This window comes from Hesperophylax consimilis, chromosome 22 (assembly GCF_061612785.1).
Source record: "Hesperophylax consimilis isolate HC1 chromosome 22, BYU_Hcon_1.0, whole genome shotgun sequence".
Lineage (NCBI taxonomy): Eukaryota > Metazoa > Arthropoda > Insecta > Trichoptera > Limnephilidae > Hesperophylax > Hesperophylax consimilis.
The window spans coordinates 4,762,187-4,786,889 of NC_142857.1; the positions used below are offsets into that span (position 1 = coordinate 4,762,187).

The window sequence follows — 24,703 nt, forward strand, 5'->3', positions numbered from 1 at the left end:
ATCGACTTCAATTCAACTCCGTATCTAATTTCCATGCAGAAATAATGCATTAACTCTTCCTCGGGCGTCCCCGACCTTTTTCTATATTTGAAACTACTCTCTAAACACTTCTGGCACTAATAAGAACAAACACTGAAATTTTCTGCGAAATCGGTCCAGTAGTTTTAGAGTCTCCGTAGACTATGGAACAAACAAAGAAACATTATTTTTTTTATAAATATAGATTCACAGATGTTATGTAAGTGCTGCTTAACAAGGCATTTAGAAGTCGAAACAGCTGTCACGCCGAACTGTAGATGTGGTAATTGATTCAATAATTTATTTGCGTTCATTGGTAGTGTCGAGAATAGTTTGGGGCTTGATGGAGTCTTCAAAATAACAGACGCATGGTTTAGGTTGCACAAAACTGCATTTGTACTTTATTTAATGTTACGAGTTTAAATTTATTCCTGACCCGGGCAAAACACTTTTACAGGTGGTCAGTTGACCATAATTCCTGCTACTGTTTTTAGAGAGAAGAAGTGAAAAAATACACTCGGCGAGGCTTTTTATAACCTAGTCAAAATAACACACATTGACAATCTAATTATCCAAACAAATACAGTCGTAGAAGCCAATGGTAATTAAAACACCTGTTTTATCAATAGGCCCAAGTTTTACTACTGACCGCTAGGTGCTAGGCAGTGCCTTGTAAAATAAATGGTTGTGCACTTAGCTAATAGCTTGTACATTTTAAACATATTGCCACCGCCGGGATGAGAAAAAAAAAAACTGGTGGGTTTTTTTTCGATATCAATACAAAAAACTTTCAACAAATATTAAAATAGTTCTTTATAACTAAACTACCTAAACCTGAAGGGATCGGGAATATAATTTAAAACAATCAAAAATATAATCCTCATACAAATACATAATCCATAAAATTAATCACATTATTCCATAAAATTAATGAACCCATAACCTGATAAACTATAAAATTGATAAAAATTCATAAAATTAATAACATTTACACATATAGATCACTTAATTAACTAATATTCTAGCTCCCGTATAGAGCAGCTCCAAAACTGAAGTCTGTTTTTTTTTATATATGAGTTCATACTTGACTCTTTTCTTTTAATAGAACACAAAACACTGTAATCACTGCACTGTGTAGACCGTTCACTCTGCATTCGGTCCAGTGGTGATCATCCTGTCAAGGGTGGTACATGTTAACTCAGGAGGTTGAGTCTCATATTAAGGGTGCCCTGTCCTGGTAGGCAGCGAATACCCCTGGTCCTGGTTGACTGGAAGCCCCAGTGGCTTCTGGATATAGGTTGGTCAACCACAGCGATGCTCTATGGTCAGTAGTCCTGTGTGGTAGCATCGGTTCAGCCTTGGTTACATTAGGCTGTGACCTTGGGAAGGTCTGTAGTTTGCCGGGTCTGGAGATGCAGATCCTGGTTTGATTCTATTGGCATCAAACATATTTTTGTGATAGGTCGCACAAAAATGCCTTGGGACGTCTTGAGGGTGACCAACCTCACTACGCCATCAGGTCCTGGATGAGTTGCTGTTATGCGCGCCATTCTCCATAATGCAGGAGGCAGATTGTCCTCCTTCAAGATGACCAGATCGTCCTTTTTTATGACTTCTTGGCTGCTGGCCTGCCATTTGGTCCGTTTTTGTAGTTCAGCAAGGTAATCTCGTTTCCATCTACACCAGAAAGTTTGAATTAAGGCATTTAATTTTTGATATTGGCTTAGTCTGTTCTCTGGTAGCTCGCGGACGTCTAATTCAGGGATGATAGAAGCCTCAGTGCCCATAAGGAAGTGGTTGGGGGTGAGGGGGAGTAGGTCGTTGACGTCATCAGACAAGGAAGTTAAAGGACGGGAGTTCAAACAAGCCTCTATCTGACAAAGTAAGGTATATAATAATTCAAACTGTAATGGATTATTTTTAGTAATTCTATATAAATGAAACTTGGTAGATTTAACTGCAGCCTCCCACAACCCGCCGTGATTTGGCGCCCTAGGAGGAATGAAGTTCCAAACTATACCTTTATCTGCTAAAAACCTATGAATTTTGTCATTGTTCAGCTTTAGACTGGCATACAACTCTTGAAGCTTGTTAGAAGCTCCTCTGAAGCTAGTTGCATTGTCAGAAAATATTTTTTCAGGTTGACCCCGCCGGGCGATAAATCTCTTTAAGCAATTTAAAAAAGTATCGCTTGACAAATCCGTTACAAGTTCTAAATGAACAGCTTTAGTAGAAAAACAAACAAATATGCAAAGATACGATTTGATAAGTGGAGACTTCCTCAGCGCTCCACTCTTCATGTCAATAGGTCCAGCATAATCAAGCCCCGTCACCGCAAATGGTCGACTGGGAGTGATTCTTTCAACAGGTAAGTTTCCCATAATCTGCTGGCAAACTCGAGGTTGGTATCTAAAACATATAATACAGTTATGTAAGACTCGTTTAACAGTATTTTTTCCTAGTATGGGCCAGTATTTCAAGCGTATTTCCGCTAACAGCGCTTGTGGCCCGGCATGTAAATGCACATAATGATAATGTCTTATGATTAATTCGGTTAATTTATGTGTAGACGATAATATTACAGGTTGCCTTTGTTGATGTGATAAGTACGTAGCTAGTTTTAGTCTACCATTTGCACAAATTAAACCATCTAATAATAATCCCCTCGGGATTTTCAATACATTTAGTTGTGATAGTTCACCTAGATAGGCCCTCCAGGGTAGTAAAATTTCATCAGGTAGTGTGTCGTCCCATGCTGCTTTTGATTGCCATAATTTCTGCATAATTAATTTGGCCACCACTAATATGGGGCCTAGGAGTCCCAATGGGTCAAAAGTTGAAGCTATGCACGACAATATCTGACGCTTACTTTCCGTCTTACTTGACGGTCTTTTAATTTCATATGATAAACAATCTGATTCATTATCCCAGATCAACCCTAGGATCTTTTCAATTTTGGAATTGTTAGTGATCATTTGTTCACTATTGCTTTTCCCAGCAATTTCACCCTGGCCCGACCCAGATGACAATTCCGAAATATTCGATCTCGCTTCCTTTATTACCGCATGATGCGGCAAAAAATAGGAATGGTCCTTTGTTTTCTCACATAGCTCCATGTGATTTAATTGCTCATATTCTTTCATAAATTGAGCATACTGAGATTTCAATTCAGGATTCATTAAAAATTTTCTTTCCAAACCTTTGAATCTTTTTTCCGCTGTGCCTAATGAGTCACCAAGTTGGTTGACACACTGGCGGCGCGGCAAACTCACTACGTATCTACCATCGCTCTCTCGGGTGTGCGTGGCTACAAAGTCGGCTTCACAAGCCTTCTCCTCGTGGTTATAAAAACTTGGAGGCAACACCTCTTCCATTTTCCAAAATTTTTCAACTTGATTTGACAATGTATTTATTGATAAACTACAGATTTCTGGTACTGGCCTTTTTTTATGGTGAGCGTTGATCGGGCCCGAGATGATCCATCCTAATTCTGTCCTTTGGAGCGTAGGTCCGGTATCCAATCTTAGCCGATCATTCTTCAAGATCTCCCAAAAACTCTCAGCGCCCAACAGTATATCAATGGGTGCTGCTATGTTGAAGTTTGGATCCGCCAATTCCAATCCAGGCGGAAGCTTGAAATCCTTCCTGGCCACCGTTGCTTGCGGTAAATTTGTAGTTATTTCCTGCAATATTAGACATGTGATATCTTGTTTATAATTTGTTTTTAAAGATTTCATTTTAATTGCAACCCGTTTCTTTATATGGGTCACGTTGTTATGTATACCCGACACGGGTTTGTTTATGTTTTCACACTTCAAATTCAATTTTATTGCGAACTTTTCGCACATAAAATTTGATTGGGCTCCTGAATCAATTAATACCCTTGCTTTATGCATTTCATTATTGCGATCCAACACTCCTATGATTGCTGTCGACAATAATACAGTTTTTTCCGCCTTCACCAAGGTGGAGTGGTTGGACACTGAAACTCGTTCAGTTTCCATATGGTCGCCGCCTCCAGGGCGAGCTTCACCATTTTTATCGGAATCATTACTCGGATGATTCTCCTTATGCAATAAGGTGTTGTGGCTATCGCTACCACATAGCTTGCATTGCATATTAATTTTACAATATGAGGCCGTATGCCCTAACCTCAAACATTTGAAGCAGGCCCTACACCTCTTTATCATTTGGCTTCTCTCTCCTGAAGTTAACTTTAAAAACTTTTTACAATAATAAATTTTATGTCCTTTATCGTGACAACATATACAATTATTGTGGGCGGCTGCTAAGAAAACTGATTCCTTTCTAGGAATGTTATTGTTGCCGCCATTTGTTTTCGGGTAGGTAACATTTTTTTTCGATTCTGTATGTAACATTAATTCTAAAACTTGCGCCCTTGACGTTAAACACTTGAGAAATTCTCCTAACGTTGGTAATTCTTCTTCTAATGTTGTTTGTTCCCAATGCTTTCGCGATATTGCGTCTAATTTATTAGAAACTATATAAATAATTAATGCATCCCATTGATCAATTTTTAAGCCTAAATTTTGCAGAGCCTTTAGGTTCACATTAGTCTCATCAATTAAATAGCGCATGGCTACCGGATCCTCTTGTTTCATTTCTTTAAGTTGAAACAAAGCTTGTATATGTTTATGAACGGTAGTTCGTAAATTTGCAAATCTTTGTTGCAACAATTCCCAGGCTGACACGTAATTTAAATCTGATACTTCGAAATTGGCGATCACTTTCGCTGCATTCCCCTTTAGGCAGGATTGCAGATAATAGAATTTTTGCACATTATTTAACGTTTGATTATTATGCACCAGTGTCTTGAATGTCTCTAAGAAGTTTACCCATGTTTTTTGATCACCATTGAATTCCCTTAATTGGAGGTTAGGAAGTTTTATTGCTACCTTGTTTTGCTCAACGGATTGTAACATTTCTTTTGCTTTCGCTAAAATCGAATAATATTGGTTCTCAAAACTTTCCCTTTGGGAATTATTCTCGATGTCGTCAGAATCTGGTAGAGATTCTATTTGATCTTGAATTAATTCAAACTGGTTTAATATGCTTTCAATTTTCTCGTACCTAATTTGGATCTCGTTTAACGATAAACTATTTATTGAATCCCCGAACCTCGTTAGTTTTCCTTTTAAAACCCCTCGTTTGGCGATTAGCGATTTCATATTATCCATTTTAATTGCGTAAAAACCAAAAAACAAATGTTCCCTTTAAAATATTTTCTGCGCAATCGTATTATAGCTGAAAACACAAATAATGAAATAACCAAATCCAGCCGTACCTTGACAAATTCTTACAAATGATATATTTGAGCTACCTAACCTTAAAAAAAACCAACAATAATAATACAATGACTTGCATCTATGCTGTGGGTAGCCGTTTTTTTTGGTTTCAAATTATTATATTAGCAAAATACACAGTAAAACATAGCTTGTTTGAACTTGGAAATGATTAAAAAGATAGGAAGGCACAAAGGTACTCATCTGAATTTCTTCTGGAATTGGCATCAATTTTTTCCATCAAAAGCCTTTTGTTTGGTGCTGGTTCATTTTTCCTGGTAAATCCTCTGATTATATCCATCCGCTCGTTAGGACCATGTCGAGAATAGTTTGGGGCTTGATGGAGTCTTCAAAATAACAGACGCATGGTTTAGGTTGCACAAAACTGCATTTGTACTTTATTTAATGTTACGAGTTTAAATTTATTCCTGACCCGGGCAAAACACTTTTACAGGTGGTCAGTTGACCATAATTCCTGACTGTTACTATTTTTTGGAGAGAAGAAGTGAAAAAATACACTCGGCGAGGCTTTTTATAACCTAGTCAAAATAACACACATTGACAATCTAATTATCCAAACAAATACAGTCGTAGAAGCCAATGGTAATTAAAACACCTGTTTTATCAATAGGCCCAAGTTTTACTACTGACCGCTAGGTGCTAGGCAGTGCCTTGTAAAATAAATGGTTGTGCACTTAGCTAATAGCTTGTACATTTTAAACAGGTAGATTGCATGTTGCTTTGGCAACTATAAATGAAGTTGGCTAAATAACATTTAATTTTTCATGGGCCGAATAAAGAGGTAAATAAATGATGTTGGCACTTACACTGCAGGGCTGAGGTCGTGCGTAGACTATGGAACAAACAAAGAAACATTAATTTGTTATAAATATAGATTCACAGATGTTATGTAAGTGCTGCTTAACAAGGCATTTAGAAGTCGAAACAGCTGTCACGCCGAACTGTAGATGTGGTAATTGATTCAATAATTTATTTGCGTTCATTGGTAGATTGCATGTTGCTTTGGAAACTATAAATGAAGTTGGCTAAATAACATTTAATTTTTCATGGGCCGAATAAAGAGGTAAATAAATGATGTTGGCACTTACACTGCAGGGCTGAGGTCGTGCGTAGACTATGGAACAAACAAAGAAACATTAATTTGTTATAAATATAGATTCACAGATGTTATGTAAGTGCTGCTTAACAAGGCATTTAGAAGTCGAAACAGCTGTCACGCCGAACTGTAGATGTGGTAATTGATTCAATAATTTATTTGCGTTCATTGGTAGATTGCATGTTGCTTTGGCAACTATAAATGAAGTTGGCTAAATAACATTTAATTTTTCATGGGCCGAATAAAGAGGTAAATAAATGATGTTGGTACTTACACTGCAGGGCTGAGGTCGTGCGTTCAATTCCTGGATGCAATTGATTCTTATTCTGATTCTGTTTCACGTTTTTTTAAATACATTTATATTATCCGTTTTAAGTTTATCTGGAAGGAGATTGTATATTTGTACACCCTCGTGGCCAATGCCTCTTTTGCCATTTTCAGTCCTTACAGCATGTGTGTACAATTTGTTATGTTGCCTAGTATAATGTTCGTGTACTTGTGATGTTTGTTTAAATGTTGTGTTTGTGTGTATAAGTCCATTTTGGATTTTGTAGATTAGGAGACACATGTTGTATTATAACGTTAATTTTAATTTTATTAACGTTTGTCATTTGAGAACCGTTAATATTGTAAAGATTTTGTTCGTTTGAAAAAAATGTTTGTTTATATCGAGGATAATAAAAACATGTATTCTATTTATCTTTCCTATTCACTAATAATCTTTTTCACAATACATTAATCTATCATCACAATCAACTATTTTCTTTAGTCAACCTTAAAAAATAATCGAACATGATCAAATAAAAAGAAAAACCAATTTGGGAGGTGGGTACGGGACTGCCGTCGCGGCAACCATTTGCCAAATGGTTCGCTTCGTTTGGTGAGTTAGCGGAGATTCCCGAATTCATGGGGTGAAGTTTGTCGATGACCAGGCTGCGAACGCGTCTGCCCATCAAGTGTGGCGGGCCGGATCGGGAGTGGACGGTTGAGGGAGACCCTTTGACCTCTCCAGCTGGACTCTCTCTACCCATCGCCTTGACATCTGTTAATCCTGGACACATTGACCCCTATAACTTCTTCTCCTTTATTTCCTTAAAATACTTTCCACACAGCATCCCAAATATATAGGCCCTGAGGGAAATTATTCTCACAAGAGCCTTCTGTGTGGAGAAAACAAAATGGACACCCCAATAGATCACAAAACAACAAAAAAATTATAAAAGTAATCAATAGGTAGGTACTTACCATCATAATAAACATAGAAGTTCCAAAACCAATCATTATTATTGAACTCAAATAATATCTTTTTGATTTTTCCGGGCAGTAGGCATAAGCTGTCAATCAGTTAGAATTATTTACATTCACAGAAACAGGTAACGATCATTACCGTCAGATATTTTATGTACAAATGGATATTAGTGTTATGTTAAGGTTTGAAGCATTCGATTCGATTTTAAGTGAAATTTGTAATAAAAATAATAATAATTTGTAAAGCGCCGTTTTTGTTAAAAAATATCTAAAAAGCGCTGCATAATTTATATATATAATTTTAATATTTCAAAAAAGATTCAGAAAACATATAAAATGGCAGGTCATGTCAGATAAACACACTTTTATCAGAATTTTTAAGCTTGGAGAAGATACGACTTCGAACGTAGAGGACACTATATTAAAAACACCTGAAATTACATGATTTTACATTATTTTTAATTTACCCTTCATTACTAGTGTTGTAAGATTTTATTTAATTAACAAGAATAAGGAATACACATTAGTACAATGTTATAAAAATAAATAAAGAAGAAACAACAACAACAAAACTGTTATGCAGTGATGTATGATCAGTGCAGATTAGGCACATTATAACATCAGCTAACATTGCATACGAGTTACCAATGGTGTGTAATAATAATAATAACATAGCATTTATATAGCGCAGTTGAGTGTCATTTCACTCCAAGTGTGCAATTTATTGATATTTTAATCTATAACAGAATTGTAGACTGAAACCGTAGTGTAATTGTCACAATAATACATGCAATGGAACCATGATCTAATGGTTGGAACATGAAGGTGAATATACATTAATATTTATGGGCTATCCATTTGATAATTTGTAATTTTATATCAAAAATTGAAGTAAAAAAAAAGCTGGTTTTGTCACTTAACTTCAAATATTTCAATGAATGTAATAAAAACTCATAATTGATTGATACTAAATTAAAAATGATGGTCTCTTTCGGTGCTTTATTGATCTTCAGAAATCTTTTGACACAAATAGACATTCAAATATTAAATAGCTTAAAAAATAGGAATGGCCGAAATGACAATGAACCTTTTGATAACATATATAACAGAGCGAGACCAACAATTACAGATTGGCATACAAATGAGTAACCTAATGCCAGTATACAATGGAGTCCCCAAGGAAGTGTACTGGGACCGATTCTATTTGTTGTCTATATAAATGATAACTTGTATAAACACTATAATTACTATTACTAAATAGATAACATTTTTGATAAACTACATATGAATGCCATAGAAATAATGTTCAATGTCACTGCTCAGTAATAGATAAGGTATAAAATACCTCTGAGTAGTAAGACGATTGAAATAGGTTGCAGTAATCACAGTGTTTATTGAGTCAGTGTTGTCTTGAGATGATTAGTCCTCCATGTTGAAGATCGACACCAGATGTAAGCGAAGAAGACGGTGATGGAGTGGTCGAAGCTATGAAGTTAGTGACTCGACACCGCGTTGGTGGAGACGAGACTTCTAGATGATGTCCAGCACTGGAGATGACGTTGAGTCTTCCTGTTACTATGGAATACCATTTACTATAATCAAATTCACCATAATATTTTGTATGTACAATATAGTCGCTAAAATTAAATAAAAACTGATCCAAATAATATAACATTATAACTTCTGTCTTAAAAATAAAACAATGGGAAAAAAGGAAGTAAGCGTTTTCCTACAAATACACAGAATAAGCCAAGACAAAGAGAATAACTTGAAAAAAAAATTGAGTTTAGAAAATTCACGTCCGCAACACGGTATTGCCAAAACCGAAGGACTACCACCAAATTTCCTGGAAATCTAAAACCAAACAAATCAAAAATTTACAAACTCTATTCGACTGCATTGCTAATAATACCAGATATGGATTCATTCTATTCGCTATTGTGTGTGATGGGATTTACTCGAGTTGCAGCTGATGTTACTGATTTGATAAGCAGATTGCCTTTAGAAATCGCATCTATTATCTTCAGAAAACTTGATGACAATTCCTTGTTATCGGCATCCAAGGTTGACCCCGTGTGGTCTTCAGTCATCAAGGAGGATAAAGTTTTACGAACCCGACTTCGCAGATATGTGCGTTCGTCAAGGATCTGTGATCCTTTTTATCTTCGGCGTTTTAATACAGAAGAAAATTTGGCCAAGAAAACATCCAATTCGATGTTTGTTTGGATTGGTTTCAACGCTATGAAAACTTTTTTACCTGAGGCCAGTAGGCCTCTGAAACGAAAAATTATTGATGATTATCCCACCATAGTTCAAAAGAAGAAATTGATAAGATTTTAAATTGTTTGTGTTAGCTTGTTTAATGTTAACTGGTTTTATAACAAAAATATTATACATAACAAAACTCTTTTTTCTTCGACGCTATTATAAATATATTATATCTACTTTACTTCACAAACTACTAATTTATAATAATATATAGTATATTTGCAGCACGTTCCAGAGTGCAAGATACCTTACCAGGATACGACCGAGGATTGAACCTTCCTCCCCCGTTTGGAGTAAACCGCGCTAAAATCTGAACCAAACATCGATTGGGTTCGACCGATATTTATTTCGTTTATTATCTGCTGTAAGTCATCCGAAATTTCATGAAATGTGTATAGGTCCGCATATGTGATTGCCATCATGATAGAATGCATCATGTCATCGACAATGACTTTATCTGCTGCATTTCAGCTTGATCAGATATCGGTAAATGGATTAATTTTTCCGCTTCCAAAATTTGGATTTATTCATTACCGAAAAAAAATCAAATAGATTTATATATAAGAAGCAATTTAAATTCATACCAGAATTATATAAAAAAACAACAGAAAACTATTTTACTGACTTTTATATTTTTTAAACTCGGAGGTGAAAATGTCAACTTTATAATTTGTTAAAAATTCAATACAGTTGACAGAATGAGATTTTGATTATAATATTGATAGTAAATATTAAATAAAACTAATTTGTAAAAAAAAATTGATGGGCTTAAATATAAATCACATACCATCGATTTACGCTGGAACACAAATTTACTGTATGTAAAATAGATTTACGATGGAACAAAAATTAACTGTAAGTAAAATAGAATTATGTTGGAACACAAATTTATTGTATATATATAGAATTACGTTAGAACACAAATTTATTCTGTAAAATAGAATGTCGACCCAAAAAACTTATTTCTCCAATGTTTTATTTTTTTATTTTAATTTTTATCTTAGTAGATTGGGCAAGATAATTTTATACTTTTAAGTAAAAAAAATGTCGAAGTAACATCTAAAATCATAAAATATTTAATAATTTAATATCCCATATTTAAATTTGAAATCAAAACAGATAGCTCACCTTCGTAATGAAAAATTTGTTAAGCCTCTTGGTTTTAACAAAATGTATAATAGTAATAGCGAAGACAGGGCTAAGCTTACTAATAGTTCTAGTTATCCGATATTAGATGGCTAAACCAAAATAACATATTAGAATTTGTGTTTTAATTTTTGTCTGACTACTGATTTCGCTAGTCAGCGTATGTGTTCGAGAATTGAAATTGTATTCCTGCGTAATGTGTCGAATTATTCGGGTTCAACGAACTCTCAATTTTCAAAATTGGAACTGATGAGTATAAATCGTATAAGACAAGCGATAAAGTAGATACCAAAATATTTTATTAGTTAGTAATTATTAATTTGAAATTGTGCATTTTTTGTTGTTTTATTTAATTGATACAGTGAAGATAGGCTAATGAGATAACGGGCGTGGTTCAACTATCTATTTAAATTTGTAAATACCATTTGGCGTTCTATGTTTATGTTCTGTTCAAAAATTAAGTTTAAATAGATATAATAAATTCATAACAGTGTCAAAGAAAAAAGAATTTAGTTTTTAAAAATATTTTTTTATTAAACCAGTTAAACATATATATAAGAAAAAACAAACAATTTAAAATCTCATAATTTTCTTCTTTTGAATAATGATGCAACAATCATCAATTATTTTACATTTCAGCGGCCTACTGGCCCTGGGTTCAAAAGTTCTAGCGTTGAAACCGAAGGTAGCGCCAGCAACAAACATCGACTTGGAAGTTTTCTTGGCCAAATGCTCTTCGGTATTGAAACGCTGAAGATTAAGAGGATCACAGATCCTTGACGAACGCACATATCTGCGAAGTCGGGTCCTTAGAACTTTATCTCCCTTGATGACTTAAGACCACACGGGGTCAACCTTCGATGCCAATTGCAAGGAATTGTCATCAAGTTTTCTGAAGATAATAGATGCGATTTCTAAAGGCAATCTGCTTATCAGATCATTAACATCAGCTGTGACTCGAGTAACTCCCATTACACATAATAGCGAATAGAATGAATCCATATCTGGTATTATTTAGCAATGCAGTCGAATAGAGTTTGTAAAATTTTTGGTTGGTTTGGTTTTAGATTTCCACGAAAATTGGTGGTAGTCCTTTGGTTTTGGCGATACCGTGTTGCGGACGTGCAATTTCAATACGCTTTTTTAAATATTTTTTTTTTCGTTCTTGTCTTATTCTGTCAATTTGTAGGTAATTGCTTGCATATTCTTTTCCCATTGATTTATTTTCAAGGACAGGAAATTTAATTTTATAGCGATAAATTAAATATATTAAACATTGTTCATACAAAATATTGTGGGGAATTTAAGTATAGTAAATGGTACTTCATAGTCCTCCTGACTCGGGTGTTCTGTGCTGAGGCGGACTAATGTTATTTAATTTAATTTAATTTGTATTTTTAGGTCTTTATCAGTATTTTTTATTAATTTTTTCATTGACTTCTTTTAGCCAGATTTTTATTCTTGATTTGTATCCACTAAACTTTTTTATGCGTTTTTTATCCGGGAAAAGGATGTTGTGGAATTTTGTTGCATAACAAATGTAGTTTCTTTGTCCGGATGTGGTTTTATAACTTAGGTATATAATTCATGTTTTGTATGTGTAGTTACACAGTCTAGTAGAGGATTCCGTATTTTTATATAGTTTTAATAAATATTTTTTCAAAACTATTGAAAATTTCATTCCACGGTGTTCTTATGGGTACATTCAGCATTGTTTTAATAATTACATTCATATAATCAATTTTGAATGAAAACACTAACATTAATATACTTTGGCACTTCGTTTGTACTTTTTGATACTAAACAGTAGTATTTGTTTTCTTTCAATTCTATGAGCTTCAGTAATTCAACTACGCCTGTTCCTGTGTCCGATAAGACACTGCAAATGTCTTATCGAATATTCCCAATATCCGGTAGGACATTTGCAGTGTCCGACTGGACATTTCTTATATCCAATAGGACATTTATAATCTTCATTAGGACATTTCTAATCTCAAATAGGACATTTCCAATGTCCAATAGGATATTATCTATGTCCCACCGGACATTTTGAATGTCCCAATGCCCTGCGGGCGGCACATTTGCCCAGTTTGAGTGATACTTACAACAGTTAAATATGTTTTTGGCACGAAAGTTTCCTGGTCAAAACTTACCTTTTTTACTATTTACTATTTAACTTTGAAATATAATTACGACAGAATTTCTTCGGTGAGTTATGAAAGTTTCCAGTTTTGGTCACCGTGGGGTTGCAGGTAAATTTTGTAACGGTATTTCAGTATGAAATCGGGTCTTAATTTTCAAGTCTTAATTTTTTGAGTCCGGTCGCGTTCAAACTGAAATAAATCTTACGGTCGGTTAAAATTGAGGAGCAGATTGGTCTTTTTTTGCCTGCAGACCCCCGATTTTTTTGCGCGAAGGCTATGCGGAATTTACCCGAAACATACGATTTGAATTCAATCAATCAGAGGGCCGAAACCGTCCAGATGATAACGTAAAAATACAATCAGATGGTCTATTGTGTCAAAAGCTTTCTGAAAATCTATGAATAAAGCCAAGAAAAAAATCGATGAATAAAGCACTGAAAGAGTCCAACCTTTTTCTGTAGAATCAATCGATTATGAGTTTTTTTACATTAATTGAAATTGTTGAAGTTAAGTGACATAAGAAATTTTTTAGATCTTATTTTTTGATATAAAATTTTATTGCAATTAAAATTTAAATGCAATTGCAAATGATCAATTGGATAGCCCTTATATATTGGATGTTGATTTCTTTCATGTTCCTACATAAGATCAAGCTTCCCTAGCATGTATTATTGTGACAATCATACAACGGTTTCAGGCGACAATACAGCTATATTTTAATAGATTACACACCATTGGTAACTCGTATGTGATGTTAGCTGATGTTTTTAATATGCCTCTATCGAAATATAAATCTGTACCGGACTCACATCACTGCATACAAGTGTTTTGTTTATTATTATTTTATTACATTGTACTAATGTGTATTATTTATTCTTGTTAACCAAATAAAATCTTACAATTTTTTTCTTACTTTCCATATTGTCAATAACTTTCATGTATGTAAATAGCACTTATGACGTTAGTTGTAAATAAATTTATTTCAATAGTAACGGGGGTTTAAATTAATAAAAAAATTAAAATCATGTAATATCCAGTGTTTTTAAAATGGTACAGAGCGTTACTTAGAGTATCTTCCACTCTGGAACGGGCTGAAAAATAGTAATTAGTAATTTGTGAAATAAAATTTTGATTTTGATTTGAACCCTCGATCTCCTGCTTGCTAGTCGAACCTGACAAATACGGAGACCGATTTATATAGTAGTACGATTTTTTTTACTGAATTCTGTTCTGTTAATTATTTAAATTAAGGCGAAGCTTAGTGCCAAATCACTATTTTGATTAGTCTTTATAACGAATTGGTTTACATTATGAAAACCCAAAAATATGCTTTAGTTGAATTGAACGTTTTCCTATAGCTTCGCTTGAGTAGAATACAAATAAAAAAAATAAATGACTCAGTAAAAATATAAATGCAAATTACTACAAAAGATATTTTTTCAATAGAAATGAATGAACGCATAAAGAAAACAACTTTAAAAAATACAGTTTTATAGCTAAGATTATCTGTGACAGTTTCACTTGATTAATTTTTTTGCTTTCTTATAAAATTATTTACAAAATAATTAAAAACCAGTTTTTTGCTTGAAATCGAACGTTTCTAGACTCCGTTTGTCAAGCAATTTTAATGTCTATTTTCTACAAAATAAGGTATACCAAGGATATACACATTTTTGGCTTTTAGTTTCCTCTTAAATATTATGTAAAAACGATAAAACTAATATGTTGATTTCCCAGCGATTATTAAATAAACAATGTTTTCTTTCTGATTTCAGTTTAAAGACCTCGTGCAAAATGTCATGCGCATTCAGGTGGGCGACACGCATGCAGCGGTGGGCGGTGCGCACGCTTTCGTACTTCTGGTGGCAAGGTGCCTGGGCCTGGCTCCAATGAGTTTCAAGCGTACTAAGACCGATAAGCCCGTGAGGTGGCTACTAGCCATTTCACCAACACTCTGCGTACTTAGCTACTTGCTTATTACCATCATGCGTGAGTGGGCATTATTGTAAACATACAGCTATGGGTGAATGGTCATGACAAGTCTTGCTAAAATTTCACTCTAGGAACAAAATTTACGGTAAATGGAGGCGTAGAAGCTATTTTAAATATGCTTTAAAAAAGTCTGAAAAAGGTACATTACATGGCAATGTAAAGTTGTTGTGTTCCTTCTTCTTCTGATCACCTAACCTATCGGACATTAATTAGGTTACTGCAAAGAGTATAGGTCCTAATACAGTACCTTGTGGGACACCATGTTTGACAAGATTGAAATTGCGCAAGCATTCTCACATTTTGAACGTTGACGGCTATTTATTATGTTGTTTTGTAGTGAAATCACTTATCTTCGATTTAAATTTTGGATAAAAGAGTTCTATGGTTAATCAAGGCTTTTTTTAAGTCAATAAAAATTGTTAGAGAGTTATTAAAGCTCTCTAATTAAAAATTTAGGCGTATTAGATCTACCAAAAAAATTATATATAAAGATGCAAAAGTCGGTCATTTTGAATACATGTAGGATAACAAAAGATTTTTTAAATATTTATGTTGAGGGATCAGTAGGATTTATAGGCCCTGTTAGAAGTTCTACCGAGCCGAACCCTCTGATATGAAAATATCTGGAGTCGGTGAATTATTTTCCCATTTGATCTCTGATGAATTGACGTGTTGTTCTTGTATTGTTTTGTATTTATTTTGCTTATATAATGCACTTACATAATGTTGATTGACTAGATGATCATTTGTGGAAAAGTGAGTGGAAGGGTTAAGTTTTTCCTTTGGGGAAGATTTAACCCGGACAACTAAATCGGAAGTTTAAAAAAAAATGGTATCATCTAGGTTAGAATATTCACATTCATAATATGTTCAGACAATATCATTACTATCATCGAGGCAATCTCTATACCAGGGAGAACGCGGCGGAACTGCACTTTTTCACGACATTCATTTACTGTTTCGAATTTGAAATATTCTAATCTGTAAGCAGTGTGGACAACCCGATTCTATATTTATTTTATTTATTTATTTATTTACGCCCTAATGGGCTTTTACAAAAGTAGTTAACAAGTAATACAGTTGTGTTACATAGTTTACAATAAATTATGATTTTTGATTAAATTAAGGTAAATTCAAATTAATATTGTGGATTACGGAAAGCTATATATGTATTAAGGAACATATACATATAAAAACAAAAGTGTATTCACTACAGAGTTGTGAATTCATACATCTCAGTAAAATGATTAAAAAGATTTCGTTTTATAACTAATACGGAATTTTTAAGCATGTCTACAATATTCCCAATGGCAATGCCCGAGTATAAATAATTCGATCCTTATTTTTATTATTACTTGTATTTGTTACTTAGATTTTTAAAGCCACGGTGAGCATCTTCCTCTACTTCTCTCATCAATCTTCTGGCTGAATTATTAGTTACGTTTCTTTGATCACCAAAAAGTGGTATTTTTTACAGAGTTTGCACTTCCAGCGGAAAAACAATAATTCAATTCATTTTTATTACTTTCCCCACAATTGACTACTAACCCTGGTAATCAAAATATATTTCTCAGTGTGTTTTAGTCTGTTTGGCCTTGTCAGCGAACTGAAAACCCCCTCCAAGCCCTCCATCCACGTTACTGAAATTATGGTGGACTGCTGTAACATCTTTGTGGTGACGGTCAGCTCTGCTTCAGTGGTGTTTGGAGCACCCAGAAGGGCGCGGAAAACCATCATTCTACAGAATCTGCTAACGTATGTAAGTGAAGTCTTGCTAATCTCTCTTTTTTCCGCAGTGTCTCTCAGCTTGTTTGGGCTGGCTAGCGAGCTCAGCACGGACCCCGAGCTATCCATTCGTATGCCAAGCAAGATGCTCAGAGTGGTGGGTTCCTGCGACATTCTGGCCGTGGTGGCCACATCTGCTACGGGGGTCTACGGAGCCCCAAATAGGGTAAAGAGAACAATTTACGTGCTGACCCTTCTGACTTCTGTGAGTGCTCCTCATTTCACCGTTACCGCAAGCCTACTTTTGAATATTCATTGAAAGTTTCTTTCCCTTTTGATTTATATGTCTACACTTACTGCTTGGTACATGTCAATTGATTGAACTATTCACATATGAAATTCCCTTAACCATAACCAATTTGTGCCACTATTTCTTGTAAAATTAGCACGCTTATACTTGGCTAACGTGTCATAATGACGTTATCAGTAACTTAACCGCCAGTTTGGGATCAGCAGTAAAATAATTTCTATGATTTTCTCTTCATCCTCATCACAGGTCTTCTGGTGTTCAGTTTTGAACATACCCTTCCTCAATGTTAGATTTTAGCCGTTTCTTGCCAACTCTCTTTTTCTGTGGACGAAAGATAATGTTTCTGGTCTAGTCCTAGTGTGGAAATTGCAACACCCATTCGTCTTCATCTTTTAAAAATTATGGTGATCATTTTTGGTGTCGACACTTTTGTCCTTTATTGAACATATATTTGGTGGCGTTAAGTTAAATAACGTCACATAATTAACGCAATGGTCATTTCTCAGGTGGACAGCAGCCTAGGTCTGGAGTTGTTATATTCACATGAACGCAACTCCTGCTTCCTAGTAGTCATGGTTCTACTTCTATGGACGTGTCTTTTGATGGATGATTTTGCCCTCTACGCCATCCAGGCAAAGCTGAACAACACACAATGTGAGTATTCTGATAATATTTTGAAACCAATAGTTTTGTTTGTACATAATATTTTTATCTAGTTTTCCGATGCCTTTTAGTTCTTGTGAATTTTCTTTTCTAACGAAAGATCTGCTAATTTTATATGTCATGCTTGTGTGCAGTTACATTCCTCCGGAACTACATTGCATTCTACATACTGTACTACGTTGTTATAATGCTTGAGGTACAGTTTGCCTATACAGCCCACGCTATTTACCTGAGGATCAAAAAGCTCAATTCAGTACTGGTAGCCACGGGAAGGAACCTTTCCCTCATTGATGGTAAATATTAATATTATTGATAAATAGTTCAGTTATAAAACTTTCTATATACTGATTCTTACAAACTTGAAATCTTTACATTCCGATAGAAAAATCCACCAACATTAAGCAGTCTTCACCAGTTTTCAAAATAAAGGTCAAACCAACTGATCCCGTTAGACGTGGTTTGGTGGACGCTTTAGGATTAGTCCCAGGTAAAGGTATTTCGCTTATAGCACCGTTGTAACATATCCTTCTTTCTCATAAATTATAAATGTAATAGAACAAGGGTGCCAACAACCATTCTATGCTATTTTGATATCTGTTTATCCTCGTACCTACTACCAGGAAATAAATTTTTAAGTCTTTGATGAAAGTAATTGGGCGTTATCATATCTCTCTTCCTTAATTTGGAATCCCCTTTTATCTTTTTTGGTTATTTCATCTTCATCATTTTTTATAAATGCATTTTAAAAGATCTCCAAAAACACGCTTCTTATTTTAGTGTAATACAGTTGCTTGTGGCTTTATTTTTTTACACAGCATAATTATTTACTTTCATCGTCATCCTTGTCGACGGTTTATCTTCCGAAGAGATCTATGAAACCTCCAACACTTTAGCTTTGCCTATGAATACGGTTTTACCTTCATACAATCAACTATACTCTTTTATAATTTATGTTTTTTACTTTAACGGGGGTAATGGGTTTAATTATCGAGGGACCATTTATACAGATAACAAAGAAGCCAAATCTCAAGAGCCAGAGGAGTGCATAAGAAAACTTTCAGAGCTTCACGGAATACTCTGTGCAGCTGCCAGAGAAGTGAACACCAGCTATGGTCTTCCAGTTCTGATCATACTCATCAGCACCCTGCTCCACCTCATAGTGACCCCGTACTTCTTGATTTTGGAGATGGGTAAGTGATAAAATCAAATTTACTAGATCTATTTATGGATTGGATACTTCTAAGCATCCAGACTCACGATCTCAAGAATATATGAGGGAGTTACAGGCCCGAGAGAGAAACATGAAAATTACTATTTGTGAGTTGGGTATGGGTACCGCCGCCCCCAGAACATTTTATTGGATAACCAACACCTCCACCATAGGTCGCACCAAGTGGTTCGCCAGGTTTGGTAACTAAGCAAGGATGTCCCGGTTCATGGGGTTAGGTTCGGCTAGGTATTGGCCGTGGATGCCAACTTACTGCGTGGCCGGGCGGATTGGGACAGACTGGTTGAGGGAGGCCATTTGACCTCTTCAGCAGGAATCTTTTGACCCATCGCCTTGCACCGGACTGGGAGGGATAGATTCATCTCTCAGTCACTCCTGGACACACTGAACCGCAGATGATACGTTTTCTTTGGGGATGCTGTGTGGGGGTATATATTTCCCTCAAGGCCTCCTGCGTGGAGCTAGTGTAGAAAATTGAGAAGCGCTCAGCATTAAGCCCATGCTTCTCTCTTCATGCAAAGATCGCGGAAGAGGTGGTTTGATCATGTGCCCAGAATGCAGGCAGAATAACTACTTCCATGGAAAAGACGTCATATTGATCGTCCCAAACAAAGTCAGGAAAAAATTGAATAAGCTGTGCTTAGAGAAACTGAACTTCAAATAGACACATCTTGGGCATCTTTCAGAATCATTGAGTTCACTCACAAAATTATTCACAACTTGTTTAATTTAATTATTTGAGGTTAAACCCGTTAGACTCGATCTATTATTTCAGATCAGGTATATCTAAAGCATCTTTTTCTGTTTTACATATTTTTTCTATCTTTATTTATTAAAATATTTTTGCTAAATGTATTATGAAAGTTACTTCAATTTTATTGAAATTACCTTTTTTTAATAACCTATGAATGTAATATATCATAAAAAAGAAGATAATGCTTATAACTCTAATCGAACATGAAACAGAACAATACACAGAAAAATGAAAAGTTAACGGTCTCAACTGGGAATCAAAAACACAAGATCTCTGTCTTACTGGGACAAAGCTTCAACCAACTCTGAAAACTTTTTAATTCCACTTTTCGTCTTTTTGCATTCTCTTGCTCGCGCATGTGCTCTATTTTTTTTTATTCGTAATTTTTCTATGGTATTTTAATATCTTACATTTTACACTGTTAAAACAAGGTTGTAACACTTCTTTAAAAAACGCCAATTCTTCAAGTATTTTGTGGCTTGTTAATAAAACCTCTCGGAAAGGAGATAATACACGTTTCATCGCTAATACAGCAGATTTTTAAAAACTTTTAAATTTATTAAGCGTAAGTGTTCTAATAAATTACTTTATGATTTTCTGAAGGTGGTGCGCATCGACCTCATCTTCTTATTTTACAAGCATTCTTTTGTTTGGTTCATGGCCTCAGATTGTTACTACTTGTGGAGCCATGCCATCGGACTAAAGCAGAGGTAATCTATTAAGGAACCTTTAATTAATAAGGGCTCTCACAAACAGGCACGAAATATTACTAGCAACTGTCTCAGTCTTTTGAGGCTTATAGCGGGTTCAGACGTTTCTATTTTAGTTGTTCAACTTTTATTGAACGTTAACTTGACTTGATTCGTTGAAAGAACGTTCACACCTGTCAATATTCTTTCAAGTGTCGAGATGATCAAGCAAAATCGAAAAGTGTCAACCCTCTATTATGAGCATGTCCAAACCTGAGTGGAATTTTAGTGGATTTTACAACGTTTTTTTCGTGAATTATTCGCTACCTCTATAATTTCGCGCTTATTAATCAAGGCAAGAAGTGAAAAAAGAATTTGTGTTAGCACGAAATTTAATAATCATATTACATGGTTTATTCCACGAATATTACAAATGCATACCAAAAACAACAAGATATGGCTGGAAATAAGGAAGGAACTGAATGAAAATATGTCATTATTATTACTAATTTGGATTTGTTTGGCTATTACGACCGGTCAGTGGCCGAGTTGACATCGCGCTTGGGTCCCACTCGGGCGTAGTGTGTTCAATTCCTGGATAAGTCCTCCATCACAACACAAGCAAAAATTTTCAGCTTACTGTGGTGGTAGTAGGAGATTTTCAAATTTTGTCAGGTTATTCGTAACCCGGGAGTGTTTGTCTTTCTTTAAAAAAAAATAATAATAATCCGAAATAATTTTGTGACCGCCACAGATGCGAAATTTTGCAGCCGCCGCGGCTGCATATATATTTTGTGCCGATTTTTTGAAGCCTATAGAATAATTTTAAAAATAATCTACCTGGTTTCATACTAAGACTTCATCTGCCATTCGCGCATGCACCAGCCGGTTACCCGTTTCTCCTCCACGCAAATATCTTACATTATAAATTTGTGAATATAATTGACTATTAACATTTTAATTATAAATTACCAGGCTGCCAGGACTGGAGACATAGTTGGAGAGATGTTGGGCCACGGAGCTCTTGATAGCGCCGTTCTCAGGAGACTGAAGATCTTCTCTCGTCAACTCCTGCATAGTTCGCCTGACTTCACAGCTCTTGGAGTCTGCACGCTGGACCGGCCCCTCATTGCCAGTGTAATTTTATTTTACTTTCTCTGTTTAATCTTTAATTATTTTTGTTTTAATGAAACGGAGACGGTTAAGATAGTTCAAGCTAATTTTACTATTTCCTATTTAACTATGTTCATCAGAGTTGTCATTGGATATTTAGCTATGTATCCTGGTTCCGTAATGTGTCTTTCCCCAGGTATCTGAGCTTTGTTTACATCAGGGCAAGATATTGGCACCATAAGTGAATTGGAGTCTCTTTATCCTCTTCACATTTCCTGAATCTATAGCAGTGTCCGGTCAGTTGTCTTACCAGTTCCCTAAGTGGGTTTCTGTCCACATTGAGCAGTTACCTGATTCGTCTAAAATTAATGTTTCGTCTTGGGAAGGGGATTTCAAATATCCTTATCATGAAAACCTTATTTCAGGGTTACTTTTCTACTAACATTTAATCATTCTTTAGTTCTTTATTTTTCCTTATTTTCCTATCCGTTAAAGACTGGCTTTATTTTAAATTTACCAGTGCCTAAGTAACCATTTGCTAGAAAGCATATTGTTATTTATTAATTTACCAATTTGCTTTGATTTAATGGTTTCTGTTTTCATAGTTACTAAAATCAGGAAGTATAATTTTTAAGTGTGATAATAAAGTTATAATAGAAAGAGTCAATGTTACGGATATTTGATTTTGTTTCCAACTAGTTAACGTGTACCGAGCGTTGTTCGGGGATTATTGATTTAAGTTAAAGTTTTGAGGTTGTAAATTCTAGTGTACCCATCAACTGGGTGCATTTTAAAAGTGTAAATACTATTATTGTATTATAATAAGTATTTGTTTCGCTTGGAGTCATACATTGTCCTCACACCTCTCTCTTCGTTCATCACGTACGCTTTTTACCACAAATAGTATTTGATTCGGGATTTTTCCCACCATTTACTTCATATATCATGGAAAGCACATTTTTATTGTTAAAAAACACCGTTATATCGACTTTCATTTCGACTCCGTATCTCATTCCCGTGATAATATTTTAAGAATTCAAACCACTCTCTTAACTTTCCTGACACTAAATACAACAAAATTTTCAAATTTTCAGCCAAATCAGTTCAGTAGTTTTTGAGGAGACAAACAAAGAAACATTCATGTTTATACATATTATAGGTTATAATCGGATTCGGTTCTGTGTAGTTTTATGGCTAATTACTTCACATAAAAGCAAGATTAAACGGAAAGCACATTTTAACCTTTAACAAAGAACTTTTTTATATGGTAACAGGTGTTACACGCCTTGTTAAGAGAGGAATGGCCTTCTTCATACAAAACATAAATTAAGAGATTTGATGCCAAAATACTTTACCAAACTGAATAATTATTTTTTGATCAAAACATATAGTAATATGTCCTGTTTTTTTATTTGTGTTATAAAATATAGAATAATTAGTGATAATTTAAAAAAATATATATATTGTTTAATCTTATTTGTAAATTTAAAGATATACAAATAAAAAATAAAACATAAAACAACGTTTTTGTGTCGGAAATTAATTTTTTTGTTCTAAAGTATAATTAATACATTTTCATCAATTATTATTATTTCCAATATAATACAGATGTCCTTCTGTAGACTGAATACTTATGTTTTGTGTATTTTAATTTAAAAACATTTTTTTGTGTTTATAAAAAAATAGTTTTATAAATTTTCGTTTTTAAAATATTCATTTTTGCAGGTCAGTGCAGCAGTAACCACATACTTGGTGATATTGATTCAGTTTCAGAAGCAAGATGGTAAATAAACTGCTGGAAATAAAATTAAAACTTCAATAAGTCCTCGAATATGAAGCCGTCCAAATTTATTATCAAGAATTACGAAAATTTCTTACGAAGTACTTACCTGTTATTTTGGCTTACTGTTAATTAATTTGACTTACGAGTAAGAAGATTACTATTAATTAATTTGGCTTACATAAGAGTAAGTGAGATTACTGTTAATTTATTTGGCTTACTTTAGAGTAATATGCTCAGGAATATACCTGAGCATATTCAAATAAAGATTTGTACTTACCTGTTAAATTGGCCAGTGATTCTTTGTATCTAAAGTGGATAAAACTATATAATTATTTTTCCAATTGTTATTAATATATACTTGTAACCTATAATGTGGCTGAAATGTATTATCACTATTTTTGTACAAAGACAAAAATAAAATACATTCAAATGAATGTTTGGATATAATACTATCCCCCTCACTAATAAACGTGATTTAAATTTTACACAGTTGATAACCATTTACCCGACATCTTGTATTTTATTAGTTGTGTAAAATATAAAACACTTTTTTATTCAATAATTTTATGTATTTTTAAACATAACGACGCCCGAAAGGCAAAATAGCGTAAGGGCGTTTTTGACAATTTAGTAAAAAAATAGTTAATCATACAGTTTTCATTAGAATTTTTGTCTTTCCGGCGTTGATATAATAATTATATGCTGTAGAAATAAGATCCCTGAGGTGTATATGTGGTGAAACTATGTGTGATTGTGTGAGAAATTTGGAGATCCGCGAAGAATGCAAGGCTGATGTAAGCGTAATGAGTAAGATTAAGAAAGGAACTGTGATGAACTTGCCCTGGGATAATTTTTTTTTCCGTTTATTGTAGGAATTAATTAATTCTGGTTTCTCCAATCAAAACGTGGTCAGAGGAGAATTCTAGTTAAAGATGCTGGGAACTAGAGGGTGTCGTTTTTTTTTATCTACGCCAAAAGTTAAGATGCAGCCAATCAGAGAAGCCTAATTAAAGTTCGAAATAAACAGGCTACACCTACCTTATTGATTTATTATCGTGAGAAGGAATTTTTCAGTTGATTTCACGAAATACTGACTTACCAGATGTTGGCGTTAAAGTTATTTTAAAAACAAGTGCTTGAAATTATGATGATAGCAAAAAAATAGGAACATGCACTGCATCGTCAGAGACCTCCGTGATGGT

General features: G+C 34.4%; 1 protein-coding gene across 1 annotated transcript; it reads left to right on the top strand.

The window, feature by feature from the left end:
* The first annotated feature begins 3,492 nt into the window (after positions 1–3,492).
* Positions 3,493–23,509, top strand: LOC149412729 (gustatory receptor for sugar taste 43a-like). Its single transcript, XM_089645403.1, has 11 exons — positions 3,493–3,682; positions 10,180–10,247; positions 15,020–15,233; positions 17,033–17,226; positions 17,778–17,925; positions 18,069–18,227; positions 18,317–18,421; positions 18,942–19,124; positions 20,520–20,626; positions 21,581–21,742; positions 23,444–23,509. Exons 1-11 carry the CDS (start codon positions 3,493–3,495, stop codon positions 23,507–23,509), a joined length of 1,596 nt encoding a protein of 531 aa, XP_089501529.1.
* The last annotated feature ends 1,194 nt before the right edge of the window (positions 23,510–24,703 follow it).